Source organism: Medicago truncatula, chromosome 3 (genome assembly GCF_003473485.1).
Source record: "Medicago truncatula cultivar Jemalong A17 chromosome 3, MtrunA17r5.0-ANR, whole genome shotgun sequence".
In the NCBI taxonomy this organism is placed as follows: domain Eukaryota; kingdom Viridiplantae; phylum Streptophyta; class Magnoliopsida; order Fabales; family Fabaceae; genus Medicago; species Medicago truncatula.
Genome location: NC_053044.1, coordinates 46,185,447 through 46,210,954, shown reverse-complemented (window position 1 = coordinate 46,210,954; position 25,508 = coordinate 46,185,447). Strand labels below are relative to the sequence as shown.

The following is a 25,508-nucleotide window of genomic DNA, read 5'->3' as shown; positions in this document are numbered from 1 at the left end:
AAAAGAGACGTTGCTGTATTTTATAGGCTTCTTTTATTTGATATCAAAATTCAGAAGAACCTTATACCTAAGCGTAGCTTCAGGGTCACCTTTCGGCCACATTGCCAATCTTTTCTTTCCCTGTTTAGTTTATCCTAGGAAGATAGGAATCTGATAAAGTTTGAAGCACAGATTTATTTGTTTTAATTATTTTGTTGGGGTTGCTTTTGGAGTTCATATGCTGATGTTTTATATAAAAGAACAATTTAACATCATTTTCTATAAAATATAGTTGTTGAATGACAAAAACTTCTAGAATACTTGTTCTATAAAACATAGTTGTTTAATGACAAAAACTTCTAGAATACTTGTGGGATGACACTGAAATCTTTAGAATACCAATTTAGGATATACTCTGTACAAAAATGTGTTCTTCAAGTAAAAGCAAGAATATTTCGCACATTTACAGTAAAAGCATGACAAAAAGAATCTTTCGACTACACATTTTCCCTGCTTAGTTGAATATACACAAGCCAAGAATGACAAAAAAAATGCCGACATTTAACCTCTTCTGGCTGCTTAAACAACAATTTTCTTTTTGCTAACTTTATACAGTGAAAATGACTCTATATTATCGTCCTTGAGGGTTCTTGAGTCTGTCAATCAGAGGCGGAACCAACAATAGCTTTCGGCCTGCAGGTGTTACGGTTTGCTTGCTTTCCTGGATTGTTGATGAAACAGTTCTCGTGTACATCATGGTAGTAGAGTCCAAAATGTCACCACCAAATCCACAAGCCTTAAAAAACAACCTGAGAAAAAGTCGAGAACATCAATTACTGTTAACAAAGGGATAAAACTAGGCTCTGTAGAGGAATAATGAACAACCTCTCATCCTCTGAGCAAAGGGCTGCTATGTCATAGATGTCTCTATTTGTAAGCATTCTGCAAAATAGACCATATTCATATATTTGTAAGAATTTTGCAAAATAGACCATATTCAGATATTTGGAACTTTTTGTATTGATCTTTAACCAGAGATGGGAAGAACCTTTATACACAACCCTTTATATTTGTTTTTATTTTATTTTATTTGGTGAACAACCCTTTATATTCGACTCCTACAAGGTTTAATTTGACTTAGATTTCAAATTAAAAGCATCAATATTATTCCCAATATGACAGCTTTTATTGCATATTCAAATTCAAATACATAACAATGCTGCAGCCTGCAAGTCTGCAACGTAGAGACCTATGTAGCACCAACGCTTCTAATTGATGGCGTGTAAGATGTCTGACACCAACACATGTGATTAAATTCAACTATTCTGTTTTCTCAGATTATTACTAGTGTCGATGTGTAAGTGTGTATTGATGTCCGTGTTAGTGCTTCATAGTAGAGACTGAAGTGAGTGAGGGCAAACAAAGCAAATATCAAACCAAAACTCTATACCAACAAAAACTTTATGAATGGAATTAGAATCTCATTAGCAAAAGGTTCAATCTGCTATGCTGCATTCTGAAAGTGGGTATCTAGTTCAGGAACCATGCAATGAATCATCACAGAAGATAGGCAAAAGGTATTTACATACCTCACAATTTTTCTAACAATCATTTTTCCAATTCCCATTCTCCTCAAGGATGGAATAACCTGCAAGACACTGAAGTATGTTGAATAATGCCCGTCAACTATGGGAAAACGCAAAATTCAATATCCTCAAATCAATTCCAAAAATTGAAAAGGGGAAACACAAAACATGTTTTTCATTAACAAGTACTTGTAGATATAGCCTATAGGCCCTGTTTGGATAAACAGCTTATTTGCAACTTATAGCACAAACGCCTATGTATAAGCTATTTCTATAGAATAAGATAAATGAAAGTTAAATTATTTATGTGTAAGCTATAAGCTGTTTTCTATCTTGGATAACTTCTGAAAATAAGGAGAAAACAGCTTATAAACAATGTCATAAAGTTGTTTTCATAAGTTCTCAAAAACAGTCTCACAATACTTATGGAAGTAGATAAACTCAAATAAGTCAAACCAAACAGGCATAAATAGTTAGTTGCAGTAATTAGTTACACTAGTTAATTAAGTTAGAATTGTTAGTTATTCTAATTATGGTACAAATTCAGTTAAAATCCCAAAACTAGGAAAACTAAGAAAACCAAGAAACAAAATAACCAAAATAATCATGGCCAAGAACCAAGATATGAAATTGAACTAATGAGCTATTATTAAGAAAACATAAAAAGTTTATTTCTTTTTCTTTGATTTGAAAAATGTAGGTAAGTGTTACCATGACATCATAGATAGAAGCAGTGAGACCAAAATCAGAAACAGCACGACCAAACCCAACGAACAAATCCCGTTCAGGAGAAACAGGAGTAAAGAAATCAACAACAGAAGATAAAGATTCATCTAAACCATCAACATGATGAGGTTTACAGAAAACAGAGACAAGAACATCACTATGAGAAAGAGCAATGCGAAGCTTGTTGATATCAACTTGCTCAGGGGTGTCAGAGATATTAAGGTTGGGGAATCTGTGAAAAGAGTGGTTGCATATGGAGCAGAGGTTTTGGAGATGGTGAGGATTAAGGTGGTGTGGGTTAGTGGAAATGAAAAGTGGGAGAAGGGGTGTGGATAGCGTTTTTTGTTTGTGTGTGGTTTTGGTGATTCTTCTTGTTCTTGTTCTTGTTCTTACCCATTTTAATTCCATTGATTTGGAAGCGAAAACTTCAATTGCTGCTGCAACTCCTCCTGTTGCCGCCATTTTTGTCTGCAACCAACGACTTTCGATAGATGGATAAAACTAGGGAGAATATATATTTTCATAAAAAATAAAAACAACATTTTGACATTTTTTTTTTAATTTAAATCTATTTTAAAAAATTGTAGCAAAAGAAAGTGGTAAGAAAAATTGGGAATATATATATATATATATATATATATATATATATATTCTTTTGTGTCTATTAATTAAGTTAGTGTTTGTATTAATTGAAGTTAAAAATGAAAAATTATGAAGTAAATTGGGCCTTAATTTCTCATCAACTTCCCTTTAGAGTTCTTTATAGTCATGCTATAGCTAAATGAATGAAAATATACATATATTGGAAAGGGTTATACTATTTTCGACGAAAGCATCAAGAATGAATTTCAGCCTTTAGATTTTTCATTTTACTAAATATATGGAAAGATGAAAATAACATGGGTTCCGTTACCCTAACATGTTTGCCGGTCGGGATGATTTTTTGAGCAAGTTTTCGTGATATATATCATTATACTATTGTAAAACGTCGCGAACATTCGTTAAATTTTAGAGTAAGTGAAGGGAACTGAAATCTTAGGTTAGCCAAGTTATAGTCATCAAATAATTATGCTCTTTTGGCCCTCACAATTCCTCAAACCACTAGGTTCGTAATTACCGAACGATATTTTGTGTCTAGGAGCTCGGTAGATTACTACGAACGTTGTTTTTCATAATTTGTGAGCAATCAGGGGGCGAAAAAAACAACATTCCTCATGCAATAGTGCTTGACCCATAATTTGTATATTCCGTCCATCATTCTATTGCTCTGAATGAACATTATAAAAGGAGGGACCAAGAAGAGAAAAGAGAGGGCAATCCATTTGACCTAAACACAAAACACCCAACCTAAGTACGACAAAGATCTCCGATGTTGTATACCGTTGGCAAAGGTCCTGGATGTTCTATTTACGGTAACATATATATCCATCTAAAGACAAAAAAAAAAAACATTTATCTAATGGAAAAAGAATTATAACAAAGGGAGAAACTCTTTATAATGAAAAGGCATTAAACATTAACATGTACACAAACATAGGCCAGAAGAAATCAAATGATTGTGCATTAAAGTTGATGAATTGGTTTCATCAGTTCTTCTGAATGAGAAGATACACACCATGTCCTGGCTCTACAATCATATTATATGCAGGAGAATGCTTATAACTAGGAGACAAAGAGAAGCTGAACTTGGAGACAATAAGGGCTAGCACAACCTTTAGTTCAACCATTGCAAAGTTCTTCCCCACGCACAACCGAGTGCCGATTCCAAATGGCACATACGCTTGTGGAAACTTGATAGCCTTAGACACACCCTCACTGAACCTTTCGGGTTTAAACTCGTTGGAATCTGGTCCCCAAATTTCAGGATCTCTGTGCAAAGTTGGGATCAGAGTCCATAAGCAAACACCTTTGGGAACATTCAGGCTTCCTATTTGGATATCTTCATATGCCTCCCTTGACACAAAGGCTGCTGGTGGGTATAACCTTAGTACTTCTTGAATCACCATGCTCACCTGTAAGCAGTAATCTAATGGTCCATAAATTGTCCAAATGCCAAAATCAAGTAAGGGTCTAATGATATATGCAGATCTTCAAGTGTTTCACATAGCTTATTAAAAATAGCTTAGGCCATAACCATAAGACAGAACTAATATTGGAAATGCATTGTGTTCTTATGGTCATTTCACAAATTATTTCTATTAGCTCTATGTAAGTTTCACAATATATGCATTTGTTTAAGAGTCTGTTTGGATTATAGACTATTTAAGTTTACTTACTATCATAAGCACTTGTGATATTATTTAGAAGAATTTATGTAAACAACTTATGACATGTTCATAAGTTGTTTTCATCTTATTTCCATAAGCTTTTGAAGATAGCTTAACTTATAACTTATGTGAAAACAGTTCGAATTTATTTTATCTTTTGTAGTAGAAATGGATTATACATAAGTGTTTACGATATAAGCACATAATTAAACTGTTTACTCAAACAGGGCCTAAGTGTTTCACAGAGCGAATAAAAATAGCTTATAAAGCCAGTCCTAATATCTGAGAGGCGGAAACTAATTCTGCTATAAGCATACCGGAATACACAACTAATTCCTTCAACCAACTAATAATTTTTTCGTGACAATAAAGTCTCTAGCCGTATCAATAACTATGCATATGTATGCATGTGTGTGTGTGTTTTTGACAAAATCAAATTGGGTGTACCGTACCGTTTTCAAAAGAGGGAGAGAATCTGCATCTGGTATGCCATTGGGGCAATGTTGAGCAACCTCTGTCCTAATACGATCTTGCCATTCAGGGTATAGAGCAAGAAGCATCAAACTCCAAGAAGCTGCAACAGCAGTAGTTTCATGACCAGCAAAGTATATGTTTTTACAGTTATCCACTATGAATTGCTTTGAGAAGTCCTTCCCCAGACTTTGATCACTCATGGCTGCTTCCAGCAGTAACTGCATCAAATCCTTTTCTGATGAGCATTCTCGCTTTCGCTCCTCCACTAACTCCCATATCAGTGACTCTATCTCGCTCTCCAAACTGCTTATTTCATCTTGCTTCTTTGTTCGAAATTTCAGTTTCTCCCTGCAGCCATTAATTATCAATAGTTTTCTAATTAAACACATAAGGTTATAAACATTTTATAACAAGCTAGTAAGAAGTTTAATTGTATATTATTATGATATGATTAAGACTGATATTAGATTACATGTGCATTGTGCAGTACACAGAAACTCAGATGTAGGAGTAGGACTAATGCTCTTAATTACCACTTTTTTTTTTTGCTATTGGTCAAGTAGTCTAGTGGTTGGACTCATAATTACCACTAAATTTAATAATGCCTTTGTATACTGTTGGAAATCAAATAAGGCTAATCACATGATTTTCATTTGTTAATTAGTATAGTAGTGTCACAGTCCCTGTAAAAAAAAATATGTGTCACAGAGGAACATTTATGAAATGTGAGAGTTGCATAGATGCTATGAGGCTCTAAAATAATTTTGAACTCATTAACAACTATTTTCAGATGTATATTCAAAAACAAATTGTGATTAAGTGTAATTGAAGACATAAAAATCAATGTATGTTTGAATGGTTATAATGAATATCATGTATATTTGAACACCTAAAAATTATGGTTAACGAAGTTTAGCAAATGAGTTTTGACTAATTATATCCGTTTACATGTAACTATCGACATATTTAAGCGCATTGAAACATAATATTGGCTTACAGGAAGCCGGTCTGGCGAAAAAGGAAGCCATGGTTGGACATGATCTTTTGGATGCTTCTAAGCTTTAAGAAAACTTCCTTTCCTTTGGAATAAGAATGTCCAAAACAAACCCTTGAAATAACATCAGCTGAAAAGCCCCTCAAATCAGCATCAACTTTAACTTCAGCTTTTGCACCTCCTTGGTCCTCTATAATTTGTTCCCATTTTAAGAGTAATGGCTGTGCTGCCTCTATCATAAGGCCCACCATGCCCTGCCACAATACCATCCAAACATAATTTATTTATCTTAGCCAGAAAAAGACTAACACATATAATTACTCGGGTCCAATCCAGTACACTGTGCAAGTGAAGTGGTGTTCTTTCCTCAAACTGGAAGCAAACAGGTGATGGTGGAGGGACATCCCTTTCCATTTTTTAACTTATTTTTGTTTTAATTAAAAATTTAATTCCATAGACCAGTCATGATCATGGGACATGATAAGCTTTATCTTCTCTTATCTTGTGGGGCTAATTGCATATAGATTGAAGATATTGCTATCCAGCTCCAATATGATTTGTCCATATAGTGTATAACTAGTCTACTAGTAGGTTTTCAGGGAGAAAAAAAGATATTGGTATTGTTAAAAGAATAAATTAGTCTCAAAATTCATGATAGTCTAGTGCTAATTAATCAAAAAATGAGATATAAAGTTGGATAAGATGATTTGGCAGTTGGAGTAAAATGATAATGAGGTTGATGATTCAATGTTCTCCCCCCTCCCCTTGAAGTAATCATATACGAGGCGTTATCCGATATTAAATATGAGCAGCTCTTCCATTCAAGATTCAAACTTTAGTTCGTCATGTTGTAGTCCATACCCTCAATTAGGAGCACATCGACTTCCCCATTTTTCTTCCTAAATAAGTTTAGTTGAGCTAAGTCTTGAAACTCATAAGAGTGGGAACAATATTCAAAAAGGCCTTTATAAATAACTTTTTTTAAAAAAATAAAATGGGGAAGGAAAAATTGTTATTAATAAACACTAATGACCATTTTACCAGTGTCTTATGTGTCTTGAGGTTACAACGTTAAACCGCTGAGTTGACACCTCTTGGACACTAATGACACATTATTATAAATGTACTTATCTTTATAATGTATCTTAGATAAATAAGTGATATATAGAAAATGGATTAAGAATTTAAAATTAATTATAATGTTAATTGTGTGCCTGAACTTATTTAATTGTAATTTTTGTAAAGGTATTGTCAAGAGTGTGTGGGTTCATAGTACATGCAGGTTCTTTGTGTATAAAAGAATTTGTTTTTGAAAAAAGTCAAATAACACGAAGATTGCATAAAAATCTCTTATAGTTGAGAATATTAATCATTCCAAAAATACAACAATATGTAAACAAGGGTGAGACAATGAGGAGAGATCATAATACCTTAACTTTGTCCATGAAGAACTCAGCTGCAACAAGTTTCCTCTGTTGTGCCCAACTATGGCCATTGGCTCTCAAAATGCCATTGCCAAGCATTGGCGCAAGTTTGTTAGTTATATAAGAAGGTTTACCCAAATTCAAAGTAATACACTGGTTCATTTCTCTCACTAGATCCGGTTCATTCACATATAAATGTTGCTTCATCCCTGTGGAGTATGTGTACACTAGACCTGCAAATAGAAACAGATCATGAACCAAATTTATGTTACTTAAAGACTAGAAGAGTAATATTTTTGTTGGTATATCAAGGTAGAGAAGACTCGTTTACCTAATTTTTTAAGGTTTTTTTTTTTTTTTTTTTTGTGAAGATGCAAGTCTAAATCATTTATGTGATTGCTCTTAAGCAAATACAATGATCCTTTAAAGACTCTCCAAATGATCCAACTATGTTATAGAGTCAAAGGTTTGACTAAAGTTGTCTAACTCATTGTATCTATCGAAAGTCTCCCTAATAAGATAGTGAGTCAACAACAATGCAATACCCGTATACTAATGTATTAAGATTTTGGGTGATACTATGATGTCCAAGTACAGTTGGCTACATCGATAAGTGGAGCCACTATGGAGGATAAAAATGAATGAGATGAGTTTTGAGGCATACATATTTTTTCTTATATTTATTGAACTAATATATTAGTCAAAACATCATCTCAATCGTATGGTCGAGGAGGACATTGAATTGAGGTTCTATTTTTGAAAGGTAAGTTTGTCGTCATTATTCAAATTATGTTTCAAGTGTCGATCTACATGTATCTTTTGTCATGACCAAGATGGAGAAAGTAGTTAATTTCTTTAGTTCCTAAGCTAATGGCAGACAAGATATTAGTACGGATACTGATGGATAAGAATAGTATAATAATTGAACTAGTAAATAATCATGATTATTATTATAATTGAAAAATTATCACAATGCATTAAAATGTTAAAGTATGCATGAATGGTTAATAATTAACAATTACTAGTCAAAAAGAAAAGATTACGAAGAATATATGAATCCTTTTGTGGCCATCGGTTGTTACTTTTGAAAGACTCAATCAAATCAAATCAAATCAATGTAAACAAGAATGAAGATGATGATTCCTGGGCAAGTTTTACTGTAGGAAATAAATCTGTACTGCTTTCCCACTAGCCAAATCCAACTAGGAATGTCTAAAAGGACAGCGTTGTCACGTCTAAAGTAGAACTCAAACTGTATACTAGAGTTTTGGCCCGGTAGGGGTGGACAAACGGTCGGTTTCGGTCGGCAACGGACCGAAAATGCCAATCCGTTCAAACCCACGGTTGAGCTTTCCAGACCCATTTTCGTCCGTTAGCAGCTTCGGTTTTTTTCGGATTTCGGTTTCGACGGGTGACGGTTATGTTGGGTGGGTTACTTCGGATACTTCATTGAGTCATTATCTTCATTATTATTTGTAACCAAAAATCCATCACAGAAGAAAAGATAATAAAAATTGACAGAGAGTAAAAAAGAGATGAAGAGAGGAGATTGCTGTTGCACAACATATGAAGAGATAACAAAGAGATGCAAAATCGAAAATAAATTCAAACAGTGTGATTGGTACTACAATAGTATGAGGAAGTGAATCTCATAGTCTCATGAATCATAATAAAAGATATAAGAAAAGTAAGGCAGGTGGGGACGTGGGTGGTTTGTCTTGAGAGAGAAGAAGGGAGAAGCAAGGTCTCAATCTTAAAGGGTTTAGTTTACAATTACATAAAGAAATTAATTTTAGAGACGGTGAGAGAAAATACTCCTTCCGTTTTAAAATAAGTGTCGTTTTAGCCAATTACACATATATTAAAGAATGCAATGAAATAATCATTAGACGTAACACTTTTACTAACTGCCCTTATTTTATAAAAAAATAATAAGCTTAAAGTTGCATTGAAAATTGTGTGAGAAAAAAGTTGAGGAAGGTAAAATTGGAAGAAAAAAATTAAAGTGATATTAAAAATATAAAGTGACATTTATTTTAAAATAAATATTTTTGGCTAAAGAGACACTTATTTTAAAATGGAGGAACTAATAAACAATTGGCAAGAATGAGTGAGTATTTTCATTTTACAAGATCATACAAAAAATTAAAATAAGAATAATTAGTAAGTTGGTTACTTGCTGCTGTAATGAACTATTGATACGCTTTCCAAGAAGATATTGTTACTTTTTTTCAAAGTGTGGGTCTTAAGACACTGTTTTCATGTCACGTCTCTGAAAAAATCAGATATGTATGCAATGGGCATTGCTAGCGGTCGGGTTTCGGATTTCAATGGATTGGTTTTTGATATCCGAGACCGTCCATTTATACTCACACAAAACCGTGATTGTTCACCCGATAACCCGCCGACCCGTTCAAACCCAACCGTTTATCCATTTTTCAACTCGGTTTTTCGGGTTACGGTCGGGTTTTGGATTCTTGTCCAGCCCTATTGGCCCCTACTTGTACTTTTCTTTTAAACTAACAAACAAGCAAACGTGACAAAAATTATACACAAACGTCATCCATCAAAAGTCGTCTAATAAAAAGTGCAACACTATTGCAAAATCACGCAAAAGTGATTAAGCCAGCTTAAATCTAAGTTTATCTTCTTCTTTTTTAGAGAATCTAATTTTATCTATGATTATAGCGGAAATGTGAAACGATTTGGAGCTGTGACCAGAGTCGACATAATAATTTTAAATAGTAAGAGGGAACTAAAATAAGGTTAAATACACGAGACATTTTTTTAAAAAAAAATAAAAAAAATATGAGGTCTTTTTACTTAAAAATTTAAAGAAGAAAAATATTTACTTCCTAAAAAAAAAAAAATATTGGTGCCCCTAAGACAAATACTTTAGTGTCCTTCGTTACCCTTGGGTCGACCTTGTTGGGACGGCCATAATTTTTCTCAATCTAATTTGGAATCCACTGATTCGATTCCCTATCTTAACTCAATCACGCACTCTCTTGGAAATAACTAACTCGTATTTTTTAACTTTGTATTTTAAATTTAACTATCAAAGCTGAAATGTAAATAGTTGATAGTGTGTCATGTGTGATGTGACTATGTAAATAATGCACGAGGTAAACTACATTCCTCATTTTCAGTCATACGACTCATAATAACATTGAAATAAAAAATTACAACTCTTGTTTAAATCTTTCTTATTTTAGACTCTATTTTCGACGGCTCTTATACAAAATCGAATTGTAAGGTGATAATTTGCCCCTCATGTTTAAAACCGAACATTTGAAGAGTGACTCCATTGCAATAAAACTAATAGCATATGTTCAACGGATCTACTCTTATCTGGGTAGATGTAAAATTTTCAGACCATTATAAAAATTCATTGAAGAGAAGTTAATTAATTATGTTGCATGTGCTAACAAATGAGTTAATTAAGCATTTTCATCAATACTCTATTCTATCTAACATGACTGAGTTGAAATGAATGTTAACAATGAAACTGGAAAAAAGAAGAATGAAAAGGAAGAGAAGGGTATATACCGTATTGTTTCCTCCAGTGTTGAAAATATGGGAACAGAGCTGCAGAGTAATCATAAGCTAGAAACTGATCATTATCTTTGGAAATATTGCTAGCTTGCGATGTAATTCTCTGCATATCAGGTAGATTCCCATGTAGAAAAGAAGAAGGTGGAGGCCCTCTAATACCTTGCATTCTGAGCTTTCTTCTTACCCTTTGGGAATTATACCACAAAGTGCCATAAATATAAAAAATCCAGCTCAAAATACCCACAAGAGCAAGTGAAAATGCTAGTTTCATACCAAAAATTATCACCTCCTCCATTTCTTCCTAATTTTCACTCTCTTTCTCTCTCTCTCTCTCTCTCTCTCTCTCTGTGTCTTCTTTGTTAATTTGACTCTAATACAGTGCTTGCTAGCTAGCTAGCTACAAGAAGACATGAATATATTATATTATTTCTATGATCAGAGAGCAAAGGCTGATTATTTTGTCCAGTTGCATAGACTTATTATATGCATGTATGGCATATATAGAGAGAGAAAGAGCAGGCTCCACTCCAGCAAAACTCTGTAATTGCGACACGTGAGCATTTTGCTTCGAAAGTAGACACAAGAAAATATGGATATAAGGACAAGAAAATGTGGAGCCGATATTTTATGCAAGCATGCATCAGTGTATAATGTAGCATTATGTTTTTATTCATGTGCATATTAGACAGAGACCCTATCTACATGAACCTACTAGACATATCATATCTATAACCAATAACTAAATGGTGTATATATCATAAAAAAAAAACAAGGGTTAAATATATTTTTGGTCCCTATAAATATACCAACTTTTCGTTTTAGATCCTCTAAAATTTTCCTTCAACTTTTAGTCCCTATAAAATTTTCAATCTTCACTTTTGGTCCCTCGTTTAAAGTAAACTCATATGTAGAATTCATATTTTTAGATAAAATTTTGCAAAAAAATTTATGATATTATAAGGATCACTCCCAAAAAAAATTAGAATTTTTTACCAAAACATGAATTAAATATGAATTTTTATATTTTTGATGGTAAAAAATTCATATTTAATTCATGTTTTGTTAAAAAATTCTAATTTTTTTTTGGAGTGGTTTTTACAATATTCCATACATTTCTGCACAATTTCATTAAAAAATACAAAAATTTACTTAAAAATAGGGACCAAAAGTAGTGATTGAGAATTTTATAGGGACTAAAAATTGAAGGAAAATTTTAGAGGGACTAAAACGAAAAGTTGACATATTTATAGGGACCAAAAACATATTTAACCCAAAAAACAAATTAGTAAATGGGATAAACATTTATGGGTTAAATATGTTTTTGGTCCCTATAAATATACCAACTTTTCGTTTTAGTCTGTTTAAAACTTTTCTTCAACTTTTAGTCCCTTCAAAATTTTCCTTTTTCACTTTTGGTCCCTCTTTTAAAGTAAAATCATATGCAAAATTCATATTTTTGAATAAAAATTGGCAGAAAAATTCATAATATTATAAGAATCTCTCACAAAAAAAATTAGAATTTTTTAACATAACATCAATTTAATATGAATTTTTACATTTTTTATGTTTAAAAATTCATATTTAATTCATGTTTTGTTAACAAATTCTATTTTTTTTGGAATTTTTTTTTTACAATATTCTACACATTTCTGCATAATTTCATTAAAAAATACAAAAATTAACTTAAAAATAGGTACCAAAAATAGTGATTAAAAATTTTATAGGGACTAAAAGTTGAAGGAAAATTTTAGAAGGACCAAAATAAAAAACTAGTATATTTATATGGACCAAAAATATATTACCCTTTATTTATTTATCAAATTAAAGCATAAACTCAAAAGGATATCATCCGCACACACTCCTCATAGAGGTAAGTTTATATGAGACATGCATTGGGGGAACAAGTTGGTGCCATGGTCCCCCATAGTTTTATAAGTGTATGATTTCATTTTTTTTAGTCAAACTAATTTTAGAGATTAAAAGTTGAATATATGCATCAAGTCAATTGTTGTTCATGCAATAAATTAAGTGTCATGACTCGTGAGGAATGCATGCAACAAACCAAATGTTAAGGGATATACATACAGTAAGTCAAGTGTTATCCATATAATAAATCAAGTTCATGATTTAAAAGAAATACATGCAATAAATCAAAGGTTAAGATAACTAAATGTTACCGATACAATACGAAAGAAGTGCAATTTATCAAAAAAAAAAAAAAAAAAGTGGAAGGTTAGCCAAATAATAAGAAATCCAAAAACAGTTTTTTTTTTTTTTTTTTTTAGGGAAAATCCAAAAACAATTATGAACCACCATTACAGTAATAGCATAGTTGTAGAAGTTTCCAACAACAATACTTATTGCACCTAGACCAAGGTAACAAGACTCAACTATTAAACTAACATTGAGTTTAGAAACGAATGATAAAAATAATACGCAATTACACTGCCTTTTAATTTGGAGTATATAATAAAAATACAATTGCAAAATAATAAGTTAAAACCCCCACTATAACACGTAGAATTATCTCACAAATTTCACCAAATTCCAAACAAAAATAAACCAGACACCCACTCGATTTTTCTCTTTCACCATACTTTCATTTATTCTTTCCAAGTTACTTTATCATTTCTACAACAACTTTGGTTGGTCTATTGCTACCATCAAGTTTTTGTAACTCGAGAATTTACCTTAACTCGTTTTTTTTAGATAAACTCGATTCGTAGATTAAAATTATACAAAGTTTACCTGAACGATTGAGAGTTTATGAGTTTGATATAATTTTCCTCAACTCGTTTTTTATATTATTTTTAGGATGTAAACTCGTAAAACTCGGTCGAGTTTACCGAATGTTAACTCGATCAAACTCGTCAAACTTTTTGATTTTACCAGAAACTAAGTTTATCTCAATGTTAACACGATTTTGGTATCTAAAAACGCAAACTCGATAAACTCGACAAATTAACACTTGATTTACGGAACATTGGCTATCATGTGCACCAAAAGACGAGTACAAATTGTTTTTGTTTTTGTTTGTTGCTCCTCATTACAAGTTTGTGAGTATATATATGATGAACAAAAAATCAAAGCAAAAGAGAGAGGGGATAAGAAAAAAGAAGAGGATGAGTAAGCAACTCATTTCCTTTGTGATATTCTTCCTCTCATGAAGACCCTCTCTACCATATATTTATCACCACGACATTATTTTTTTTTTCTTTTCGAAGTTCGAACCTCAAATCTTATATATAGTATATATTTTCCTTATTAACTGAGCTAAGCTAATAGTACCACCATAATATAAATTTGAAAACATTCATCACACATCAAACTATCTTCGTCGTTTTAATTATAAAAAAAAAACTCAACAAAACATCTCTCACCCATTCGCCAGAATGATACAACTGAGCCACTGCCATAAGCATAGTCGTCAATGCACCTCTCCCACCTGACTATCAATCACAAACCATGACCCTCCTTTTCTTTTTCTTCCCTCTAATTTCTCTCCCAACTTTGCATCCCTCTCCACTGCTGCACAGCTCCCTTCTTTCGGTTCATTTTGTTTCACTATGTCCAATTTTACTCTTTATTTACTATATTATTATGTTTGGGCTATACATTTTTTAACCTAAGTTTGTTTGTTTTTTTTTAAACAAAGTTTGTTCCTCGTTATCTTTAAATTTAAACAAAAATTTGTTACCAACGATGGTTCCAAAAAAAGTTAAGATTCTATAAATAAGATGAGTATCAATTGTTAGAAATTTCAAGTGCAGAGTAAAAAAATAAATTTGAGAGAAGAAAAATAAAAGATTCCATGAATGTTTAAAAGGAAGAAGAAAAAAAGTGGAAGACTCCATGAATGTTCATAGATGAAGTCTTAGCTTTGATTAAAGGAGTTGGAAGAAAGTTAATTTTTTCTTAGCGTTTGATAAATGTGAAGTGGAATAATTTTTATATTGACTTAAAATAATTAAAAAGACATGCACAATATTTAAAAAATTGACAATTCTTTGTTACGAGAGAGTGCACAAAAAAATAGGAATTTACTAGAAAAAAAATAATAACTAAAATTTGTTTGTTACGAGAAAAAAATAACATATTAAATTTATCAAAAAGATAAAGTGTATGCAAAAAAATAGGAATTTATTGATGGATTAAAATAGGATATAATAGAACGAAAATGTACAAAAATACACATCGTTTAATTTGGTGTTAATTTTTTAAAAAGACATTTAAAAGGAACGGAAAGAGTATAAAGTAATTATAAATTGCAATAAATTATAATTATTGCGAAACAAATTTGCACAAGACCCTGTATCAATTTTTTTTTACAAGATATTTTATTTATCGGTGCGAAATATTTTATTTACCGCCAAAAAATTCATATCGAAATTTTAGCCCGGGCTTAAATTTGGGCCTGCAATATAAATTTACTACAGCAAATTGCATTATAAATTACAACAATAAAAAAAAGCATTCAAAGTTCAGACACAGTTCCGCGTTTTATATTTAATTTTTAATCTTTATTTTTTAATTTTAAAAGTTAAATTAAATTATCAATAGCTTCAATCAGTGTCAGAGAGTCAGATTCCGAGTTCAGAAAATTTGAAACGGGATCGACACCAATTGAATTCGTCATTCGTCAACTCTTTTCGTTCCATTTTTTCTTCTTCCTCTTGTCGTTCTCTTGTTCCTTCGTTCGTTCATGAAACTCACACAGTAACAGTACCTTTTCGTACAAAACCCTAATTCTCGTTTTTCAGATGGGAGAATTATTGTTACTGTGAGGTGGTGAAGAATATGGAAGGTACCGGAAGAAGAATCACGGTGAGTCCTAGACCTTGTTGTGGCCGAAGAGTCAGAGTCGACGCGAAGAAGACCGGTCGCGGTGGTCGAACGGTGGATGGTTTCGTTAACAGTGTTAAGAAGCTTCAGAGACGCGAAATTAGCTCCAAGCGTGATCGTGCTTTTAGTATGACCGATGCGCAAGAACGATTCCGCAATATTCGCTTGCAGGTGAAATTAATTTTCGATTTCGATTTCAATTTTCGTGTTTCCATTTCACGAGGTTGAGTTTGTTAGGTTAGGGTTGAGCTGTAGCGTGTTAAGTTTTCTTTATGTTACTCGTTTTATCGTGATTTTGAAGCTATATGCCTGTTTGGATATTAGCCACTTAATTTTAATTTGTAGCTTATAGCTTAAACCCTTATCCTATATAAAGGCTTATTATAACCTGTTTTTGTATAAGCTATAAGTTGTTTTCACCAGCTATCGTGGAGAGCTTATGGAAATAAGCTTAAGAATATGAACATGTCTTAAACGGTTTTCATAATTTCTCCTGAACACTCTTACAAATGTTTATGTCAGTAGATAAGGTTAATAAGTCAATCCAAAAAAGCCCATAGTTTTGTTTGTTACTACTATTATCTTAACGTAGCTAATTATCCTTTGATTATTGATGAATGGAATGGAACGGAACATTCTTTCGTTTGTAATAGTTCTTGGATATAGAATTTGTAGACCAATAGTATAAGCATATGCAGCCTGGTGTCACATGCTTGTATTCTATACTTTTTGTATAAAGCAAGAGGTGTGTGACCAATGTGACAATGGAATCAAAAAGTAGCATGGTGTGAAAAGGTGATTTTCGTAGTGTTAGGGTATGTTTGGATGGATGGTTTTGGAGGGGAGGAGAAGGTATGACTTACTTTTCTTTTTAAATTAAGGACACCATACTATGTTTTTAAAAAATGGATTGCTCTTAAGGTATGCTGTTCTTTCAATTTTTAAAAAAATATCAAATAGTATCAAAACATTGATGTAGCCCTGCAAAACATAACTCCCAAACATACCCTTAAGTTCTTCTAAAGTTATGATATGGTCATTGAGAGGGGTTGAGAGAATACAGATTGGGGGTTTTGATTTCCTGTACTTTTTTTTTTTTTGTGGTGGAATGATTTCCTGTATTACTGTTCAGTCGTTAAGTGTGTTTTTTGTTTGTGGTCAGTCGTAGCAATTGCAATTCCCCACTTGTGTTTAGTCAGGATTCTTTTTTTTTTTTTTTTTTTGAAAAATAGTCAGGATTTTAAATTATTGTTTCTAGTTGTGTAATAAAATCATTGATGTCGTAGACTCTTTTGTTTCTTCTATTTTGATAAGCAAGACATGTATTTTGCTACAAGTATGCACTCTTCCCTCACATGTTGTGCCTTGTCTGATGGATTTATTTATAGGAGGAATATGATACGCATGACCCGAAAGGTCCTTCGTCTGTGGTGTTGCCCTTTCTGAGAAAAAGATCAAAGATTATTGAGATTGTGGCAGCACAAGACATTGTTTTTGCTCTCGCACAATCTGGTGTTTGTGCAGCATTTAGCCGAGGTAGAATTAGTAACTGGTACTTATATATATGCCTTTCAATTCTGTTTGCAATATATTGTATTTTACATGTATCAATTGTTTTATGCAGAAACCAATCAAAGAATATGCTTTTTGAATGTCAGTCCCGATGAAGTTATAAGGAGTCTATTTTATAACAAAAATAATGACTCGCTTATCACAGTTTCTGTCTATGCATCAGACAGTTACAGTTCCCTGAAATGCAGAAGCACAAGGATTGAGTATGTATAGCTGTCTATTGTTTTATAGTTCCTACCCTTACTCCCCTCACTCAAGGAAAAAATACAGAAAACCAAATCATTCAAAATGCACAAAGTAGAAAAGAATGAGAGGAGAATAATTTCTTGATATATTCAAATGTACAAGGGAATTGTCTCTTTAATAGAGAAAGAATTAGAATCCTAATTAATTGCAGAGATCCTACATAATTACAGGTTAATGACAATAGTTGACTACCTAATAATACAATAACTGAGAAATAAACAATATAAATGGTATAATATTCTAATTAATATTTTGATTCTGCGACACTCTCCCTCAAGCTGGCTTGAAAATGTCTTCCATGGACAGCTTGCGAGTTATGTAGTCAAAAGGTTTCTTGGGTAGTCCTTTGGTCAAGATATCTGCCAATTGTTCTGTAGTGGGAATATAAGTCATACATATCTGTCCCCTTTCTATTTTTTCCTTGATGAAATGTTTGTCAACTTCAACATGCTTGGTCCTGTCATGTAGGACTGGGTTGTGTGCAATAGATATTGCAGACTTGTTGTCACAATACAATTTTATAGGTGGAGAATTATAAAAATTCAATTCTTGCAGTAGCTTTTCCACCCACAACCCCTCGCAAATTCCATGAGCGACTGCTCTAAATTCAGCTTCGGCACTACTTCTTGCTACAACACTTTGTTTCTTGCTCCTCCAACTAACCAAGTTTCCCCCGACAAAGGTACAATAACCTGATGTTGATCTTCGATCAGTTATACTTCCAGCCCAATCTGCATCGGTGTAGGATTCTACTTGGAGATGTCCACGATTTTTATAAAGAAGTCCCTTCCCGGGTGATCCCTTCAAGTATCTTAAGATCCTGAAAACAGCTTCTTGATGTTCAGGTCCTGGTGCATGCATGAACCGACTCACCAAACTTACAGCAAAAGTTATGTCTGGACGCGTATGAGATAAGTATATCAGTCTTCCTACCAATCGCTGATACCTCCCTTTATCTACCATATTTCCAGCTTCAGCAGGCTACAATTTTATGTTGGATTCCATGGGTGTCTCAGCAGATTTACATCCAAGTAATCCAGTTTCTTTTAAAAGATCCATAACATACTTCCGCTGATTCATAAAAATACCCTCCTTTGATCTTGCAAACTCAATTCCAAGGAAGTATTTTAGAGGACCAAGTTCTTTGATTTCAAAGACCTTAGCAAGTTTCTCCCTTAAGCTTTTGAGCTCCAAGCTATCATCACCTGTTAATATGATGTCATCTACATATACAATCAAAATAGCAATTTTATTAGTGGTTGAATGTTTATAAAACAGTGTATGATCAGCTTGACTTTGGATGTAACCAAGTCCTTTTACCACAGTTCCAAACCTCTCAAACCAAGCTCTTGGGGATTGTTTCAAACCATACAAAGACTTCTTCAATCTACAAACTTTATTTCTTCCCAATTTTTCCTCAAATCCAGGGGGAAGACTCATGAACACTTCTTCCTCTAGCTCTCCATTTAGAAAAGCATTCTTTACATCAAGTTGATGTGAAGGCCAGTTCAAGTTGGCAGCAAGGGATAAAAGAACATGTATAGAGTTGAGTTTTGCAACTGGAGCAAAGGTCTCTTGATAATCTATACCATAAGTTTGGGTAAATCCCTTAGCTACTAACCTAGCCTTGTATCTCTCCACACTTCCATCTGCTTTGCACTTGATGGTAAAAACCCACTTACAACCCACCTTCTTTTTGTCATGTGGTAGGCTCACAATTTCCCATGTTTCATTTTTCTTGAGAGCATTAAGCTCATCTAGGACTGCTAATTTCCAGTTGGGATCATCTAGTGCTTCCTCAATGTTTCTAGGCACAAATAAATTCGTAATTTTAGAAGTAAAGGCTCGGTAGTTTTGGGAGAGGTTTTGGTAGGAGACATAATTGGAAATGGGATAGTTTGTACTGGTTTTAAGTGATTTCTTGGTGCAAGTTCTGGTTTTTTTCCTAATGGCTATGGGTAGATCAATATTAGAAGTGGAAATTTCAGAATTACCTGTTTGTTCTTGAGGCATCTTTGTTGAACCATCATCCGGGGTTTCTAGTTGATTGGATGCTGAAATGATGGACTGACTTCTGACCTTTTGAGGATATTTCCGAGCATAAACACGAAGCTCTTGTTTTGATTGTGGTATTTCCTTTCCTATTTGGGCACCACCTAAGTCTGGGACAAGGTTTCCCTTATCAATTTCAGGATCTGTTTCCACATGTTCTACTTCTTTATGTGCAATTGTGTGATCAATTAATTCTATATCCTCAATGTTAAAAACAGGATTTGGTAAAGGTTCATTCAAATTGTTGTCACTTGAAAAATTGTCTTCATTAACACTCTCCCCCTGAAGGGAATTTTTTTGATAGAAAGATTGTAGTTCTAAAAAAGTGACATTCATACTAACATGAACCTTCTTTGTGTTAGGATTGTAACACTTTTACCCCTTTTGGTTGGGAGAATAACCAACAAAAATACATTTTTCAGCTCTTGGATCTAGTTTAGAACGAGGTTAGGGGCGTACATAAAAACAGTACATCCAAACACTTTTAAAGGTAAATCGGTATGCAATCGACATGCTGGAAAAAAAGTTTTGAAAACATCCAATGGTGTGCGATAACTTAACACACGAGTGGGCATCCTATTTACGAGATATGATGCTGTTAGAACCGCATCCCCCCATAAAAATTTAGGAACATTGCTCTCAAACATAATGGCACGAGCTACCTCAAGAAGATGTCTATTCTTTCTTTCAGCTATGCCATTTTGTTAAGGCGTATTTGGGCATGTTGAATACCTTTATGTTGAAAAAACTCTCCGAGGTTTTTATTAAAATATTCAGTACCATTGTCACTTCTCAAAATGGAGATTTTTGCATCAAATTGAGTTTCTATCATTTTTGAAAAATATTTAAATATCTTTGGTACTTCAGATTTATCCTTCATAAGATAGACCCAACATAGCCGTGTATGATCATCAATAAAGGTCACAAACCACCTTTTCCCAAATTGAGTTGTAATTTTAGATGGACCCCATACATCACTATGGATTAAATAAAAAGGTTTGGATGCATCATAAGGTCGAGAGGAATAGGGAGTTTTATGACTTTTAGAAAGAACACAACTTTCACATTCAAAAGAAGAACAATTAACATTTTTGAATAAATCTGGAAACAAATGCCTAAGATATTGAAAATTAGGGTGCCCTAGTCTATTATGCCAGAGCATTATTTGATCCCTAACAGAGGCATAACTGATACCACTAAGGCCAAGAGCCACTTTATTCTCAAAAACATCCTCAAAGTAATAGAGTCCATCCATCATTTTAGCACTGCCAATCATCTTCCCCGAATTCCGGTCCTGAAAAATACAATGAGTGTTAAAAAACTTCACTTTACAATTTGAGTCTTCGCAGATTTTACCAACAGAGAGAAGGTTATATGAAAGTTTTGGTACATGTAGCACATTTTTTAAATCAATGTGCGTAGATAAAGGAATTTTTCCTTCTCCTGCAATTGGTGAAAAGCTTCCATCTGCAATTTTAACTTTTTTATTTCCAGGACAAGGTGAATATGTTTGAAATAGAGAAGAAAGGCCGGTCATATGGTCAGAAGCACCTGAATCTATGATCCATGGTGCAGACATATTTGAGGTGCAACTTAGAGAAGTAGGGGTACTAAAATTACCTGTTTGTGCCAAAGAAGCATTAGGAATACCAGACAAAGAACTAGATTTTAGCAACCTTATGAGCTCCTCAACTTGATCCTGGTTGGGCAAGGATTTTTTAGCCTCATGTGCTGCAGGAACAGATCTAGGACCCGGTTTGCCATTTTTCAGATGTGCTGGTTTCCCATGGAGTTTCCAGGTCTCTCGGGTGTGACGTGGTCTGTTGCAGTAGTCACACACGACGTTAGATGTGTTCCTCTGATTTGAATAACTTTTAAGGGCAGTAGTATCCGCAATTAAGGCATTAGTCTCAGGAGGATATGGATCAGATTTTGCCTTTCCCATCATGACACTCCTGCGAGTTTCGTCCCGTCTAACTTCAGAAAACATTTCTCCTAGTGAAGGTAAGGTTGATCTTCCAATGATCCTTCCACGAACTTCATCTAACTCCTCATTGAGACCGGCAAGAAACTGGAAAATTCTTCCTTCTTCCACTGTTTGTTGATGGTGTTTCACATCCTCGGTTGAATTCCACTTATAGGTGTTGAAGAGATCAAGTTCTTGCCAAATCCGTTTTAAGGAATGGAAGTATTTTGTGACATTTTCACTTCCTTGCCGAATTTCTCTAGCCTTCAATGTAAGTTCATAGATCTGAGACTTATTTTCCAGATCAGAGTACATTTCTTTCACACTTTCCCATAATTCTTTTGCTGTGGAATAACACATATAGTTGCTGCTGATTTCCTCTTCCATGGAGTTTACCAACCATGTCATTACCATGGAGTTTTCAGCATCCCACACATCATGTTGTGGGTCATTAGCATTTGGTTCTTTGCGATCACCAGTAAGATAACCCATTTTTCCTTTGCCACGGATATACATCTGGACAGATTGAGACTACCTAAAATAGTTCGACCCATTGAGTCGAAAAGAGGTGATTTGGATAGAATGGGAATCACCGCCATAAGCAACCTTCTGCTCATTTTTAGGCAGCATGTTTTTGGGAGTTTTATTCTCCTCTTCACTATTGACTGAGGAACTCTCAGTCATGGAAGTACAAAGGCGCAGGCTGCAGAGAAATTGCTCTGATGCCAAGTAGAAAAGAATGAGAGGAGAATAATTTCTTGATATATTCAAATGTACAGGGGAATTGTCTCTTTAATAGAGAAGGAATTAGAATCCTAATTAATTGCAGAGATCCTACATAATTACAGGTTAATGACAATAGTTGACTACCTAATAATACAATAACTGAGAAATAAACAATATAAATGGTATAATATTCTACTTAATATTTTGATTCTGCAACAATAACTAAAAGAAAAGCCGTTGATATCAATATTTGCATTTCCAGCTTTTAGTTGTTGTGTTCTATGCTAAAACTATTATGTTGTTCAGATACATTAGGCGGGGTAAACCAGATGCTGGCTTTGCTCTTTTTGAATCCGAGTCTCTAAAGTGGCCAGGTTTCGTAGAGTTTGATGATGTAAATGGGAAAGTACTCACATACTCTGCTCAAGATAGGTAAATATTTCTGTCCTGAAACTTCTTTTGCCAGGGTATAATTACATAATTTATCAAAGTTTCTTGATATTGATATTTGATACCTGCTCCTTTTTTGTCTTACAGCATATACAAGGTATTTGACCTGAAAAACTATACCATGTTGTACTCCATTTCGGATAAAAATGTCCAGGAGATTAAGATCAGGTAACTTTTCTTGATGTGGATTTACTTTCACTTGTAGAAAACTCTTTCGTAAACGTGTTTATAGTTGGTCTTGGTCATGCATGAATTCTGAAATCATATCATATAATCATTTTTTTTCTAATATCAGTTTCCTTTTTTACTTTGAGTATCATAATCACCGCTTTTCTCTTGTTTGATGATTTCTTGTGATTAGTCCTGGGATCATGTTGTTGATTTTTGCTAAAGCAAGTAGCCATGTCCCACTTAAAATCCTTTCAATAGAAGATGGTACTGTTTTGAAATCGTTCAACCATCTTCTTTATCGGAATAAGAAGGTGGATTTTATCGAACAGTTCAACGAAAAGCTCCTTGTCAAGCAAGAAAATGAAAACCTTCAAATTCTTGATGTAAGTAATTTTCTCCTATCTTGCACTATAAATACTTGTTTCTATATCCAGATATCTCACTTCCGTATAAATTTTAGGTGCGTACTTTTGAGCTGACAGAAGTTAGCAGAAGTGAATTTATGACACCTTCTGCATTTATCTTTCTTTATGAGAACCAATTATTCCTGACATTTCGAAACCGTACTGTGGCTGTGTGGAACTTCCGTGGAGAGCTTGTAACTTCTTTTGAGGACCACCTCTTGTGGCATCCTGACTGCAATACAAACAACATATATATAACCAGTGACCAGGATCTTATCATATCCTACTGCAAAGCTGATTCTGACGATTCATTAACTGAAGGAAATGGTACTTTACCTATTTTATTCCTTTTCTGTCACTTTCTAATAATACACATTGTTTGAGACAATGGGAGAGATGATTTTTTAAACTTGTAGCTTAGGTCACCAGATCTGAAAATTTAGGTTCTATTTGGATTAGCTTTTGGCATGTGAGCTTTTCAATTAGGATATGCAAATATGCATTTGGTTCTCAACTAACGAAAAACACATGGGGGTTTATTGGTGGTTATGAAGAAAGAAGACGAGAGCTTTTTAAAATGTTGAGTTGGAGAAACTCATTTCAACTTGGTTATGAAGTTATTAGAAGATTCATAATCATAGTAGGATTATTTCAATCTTATTTTCCTTTAAATATTTTTTTTTTTGACAAATCCTTTAAATATTTATTGAAAAGTCCAAACTGACTCTTTGGCATCATTTGTACCAAAAGAAAACTAACTCTTGGCACTTTTTTTTGGTTTTGACTTGATCTGCTAAACATAATATAGAATATCAAATCACAATAATTTAATAGCTTGCAATGTGTCTTGAGATCAATTTATTATGTATATTTTATGCTGTAAGGAGCACCTATGTTCATAAGGGCATTACTAACAGGCTCTTCTAATTTTTTGCAGCGGGTTCCATCAATGTCAGCAACATTTTATCTGGCAAGTGTCTTGCCAAAATAAGAGCAAGTAATAGTTCTCCAATGGACGACAAGTGTAGTTGCTGTGACAGTTCTTCAGGTGGAAGTTGTAATTCAAGAAAGCGAAAGCATGTCTCCAAAATGAGGAGCACAGTTGCTGAAGCCTTGGAAGATATTACTGCTCTCTTCTATGACGAAGATCGCAATGAAATCTATACGGGAAATAGGCACGGTCTAGTTCATGTCTGGTCTAACTGATATACCATGTTAACTTCACTGTTGCCTTGTGTTTTCTTATTGGCTTTTCTTCATGGGTAAGGTGATCAACTTGATCTATTGTATGAACATCCGGGAGCTGTAACACCACTAAGTGTCTGTATCATTCAGTTTTTTTCCTTGTCATGTACGCCATGTGAGAGTTTGGTCTTTAGTTGGTAACAAATCTTTATGAAGTGCTATGCTGGTAAATCACCAGATGTTGCTTCTGTTGTAATCTATCGTTACATTAATGGAGCGGCTTGGATAGACCAAAATATGTTGTAAACAATGCCAAACCCTCTTCCGAATTCATCTCTTTATTTTTCTCTTTTTTGACTTGTGGCATATGGTGGAAATTCGTTTGCACTTTTTTGCACATGACATGAACTGTAACTTGTAAGGGCAGCGATGCCAAATATGGGGTAAAGGTACAAAAGCAATCAATAAAATCAGAGAGTGGTAGCTTTACGATTTGCCAATCTTGTCTACTCAAGTTTCTGTACTCCGATCAATCCACTTTAGTGTTCTATTCCATTTCTATCACTACTTTTTCCGTCGTGGCTTCTTTTCTGCCAGGTGACCCAATCACAGCAAAAGCTGATTTACATGCTTTGCATTCTGCTTTCACTGGGCTTCCCTATTAGGGATTAAATAGAGAGTATTACTTTTCCCACCATATGCCTTTCGTCGCGCGCCCTATTATTTTTTCTCAAAATACCTCTAGTCCGGATTATATAATCCGGAACCATTCCGGAATATATAATCCAGATTTATTCGTGTATTTTGGCACTTCATCCACCCTGATGGATGATGATGCCAGTTATGAATATATTGTTCCGGATTATGCAATTCGAAAAAGTTAGATAGC

At 33.8% G+C, this 25,508-nt stretch overlaps 3 protein-coding genes across 4 annotated transcripts; 1 reads left to right on the top strand and 2 right to left on the bottom strand.

The window, feature by feature from the left end:
* Positions 1-353: 353 nt before the first annotated feature.
* LOC11443491 (uncharacterized N-acetyltransferase ycf52) lies at positions 354-2,812 on the bottom strand. Of its 2 annotated transcripts, none has more exons than XM_039831697.1 (4): positions 2,277-2,812; positions 1,569-1,627; positions 865-921; positions 354-775 (listed from the first exon to the last, which is right to left on the bottom strand). In XM_039831697.1, exons 1-4 carry the CDS (start codon positions 2,751-2,753, stop codon positions 733-735), a joined length of 636 nt encoding a protein of 211 aa, XP_039687631.1. In that variant the 5' UTR covers positions 2,754-2,812; the 3' UTR covers positions 354-732. The 2 variants fall into 2 exon arrangements, with proteins under 2 accessions (XP_039687631.1, XP_003602454.1); XM_003602406.4 differs by having other exon boundaries at positions 354-788; positions 2,277-2,808.
* A 950-nt stretch (positions 2,813-3,762) lies between these two features.
* Positions 3,763-11,461, bottom strand: LOC11428221 (cytochrome P450 714A1). Its single transcript, XM_003602405.4, has 5 exons — positions 11,000-11,461; positions 7,457-7,683; positions 6,030-6,280; positions 5,011-5,380; positions 3,763-4,303 (listed from the first exon to the last, which is right to left on the bottom strand). The coding sequence occupies exons 1-5, from the start codon at positions 11,298-11,300 to the stop codon at positions 3,878-3,880; spliced, it is 1,575 nt and encodes a 524-aa protein (XP_003602453.1). The 5' UTR covers positions 11,301-11,461; the 3' UTR covers positions 3,763-3,877.
* Positions 11,462-15,558: 4,097 nt separating this feature from the next.
* On the top strand, positions 15,559-25,108 carry LOC11421685 (uncharacterized). The gene is made up of 8 exons (XM_003602404.4): positions 15,559-16,018; positions 17,236-17,383; positions 17,472-17,622; positions 22,716-22,841; positions 22,947-23,027; positions 23,221-23,413; positions 23,491-23,761; positions 24,372-25,108. Exons 1-8 carry the CDS (start codon positions 15,803-15,805, stop codon positions 24,638-24,640), a joined length of 1,455 nt encoding a protein of 484 aa, XP_003602452.1. The 5' UTR covers positions 15,559-15,802; the 3' UTR covers positions 24,641-25,108.
* The last annotated feature ends 400 nt before the right edge of the window (positions 25,109-25,508 follow it).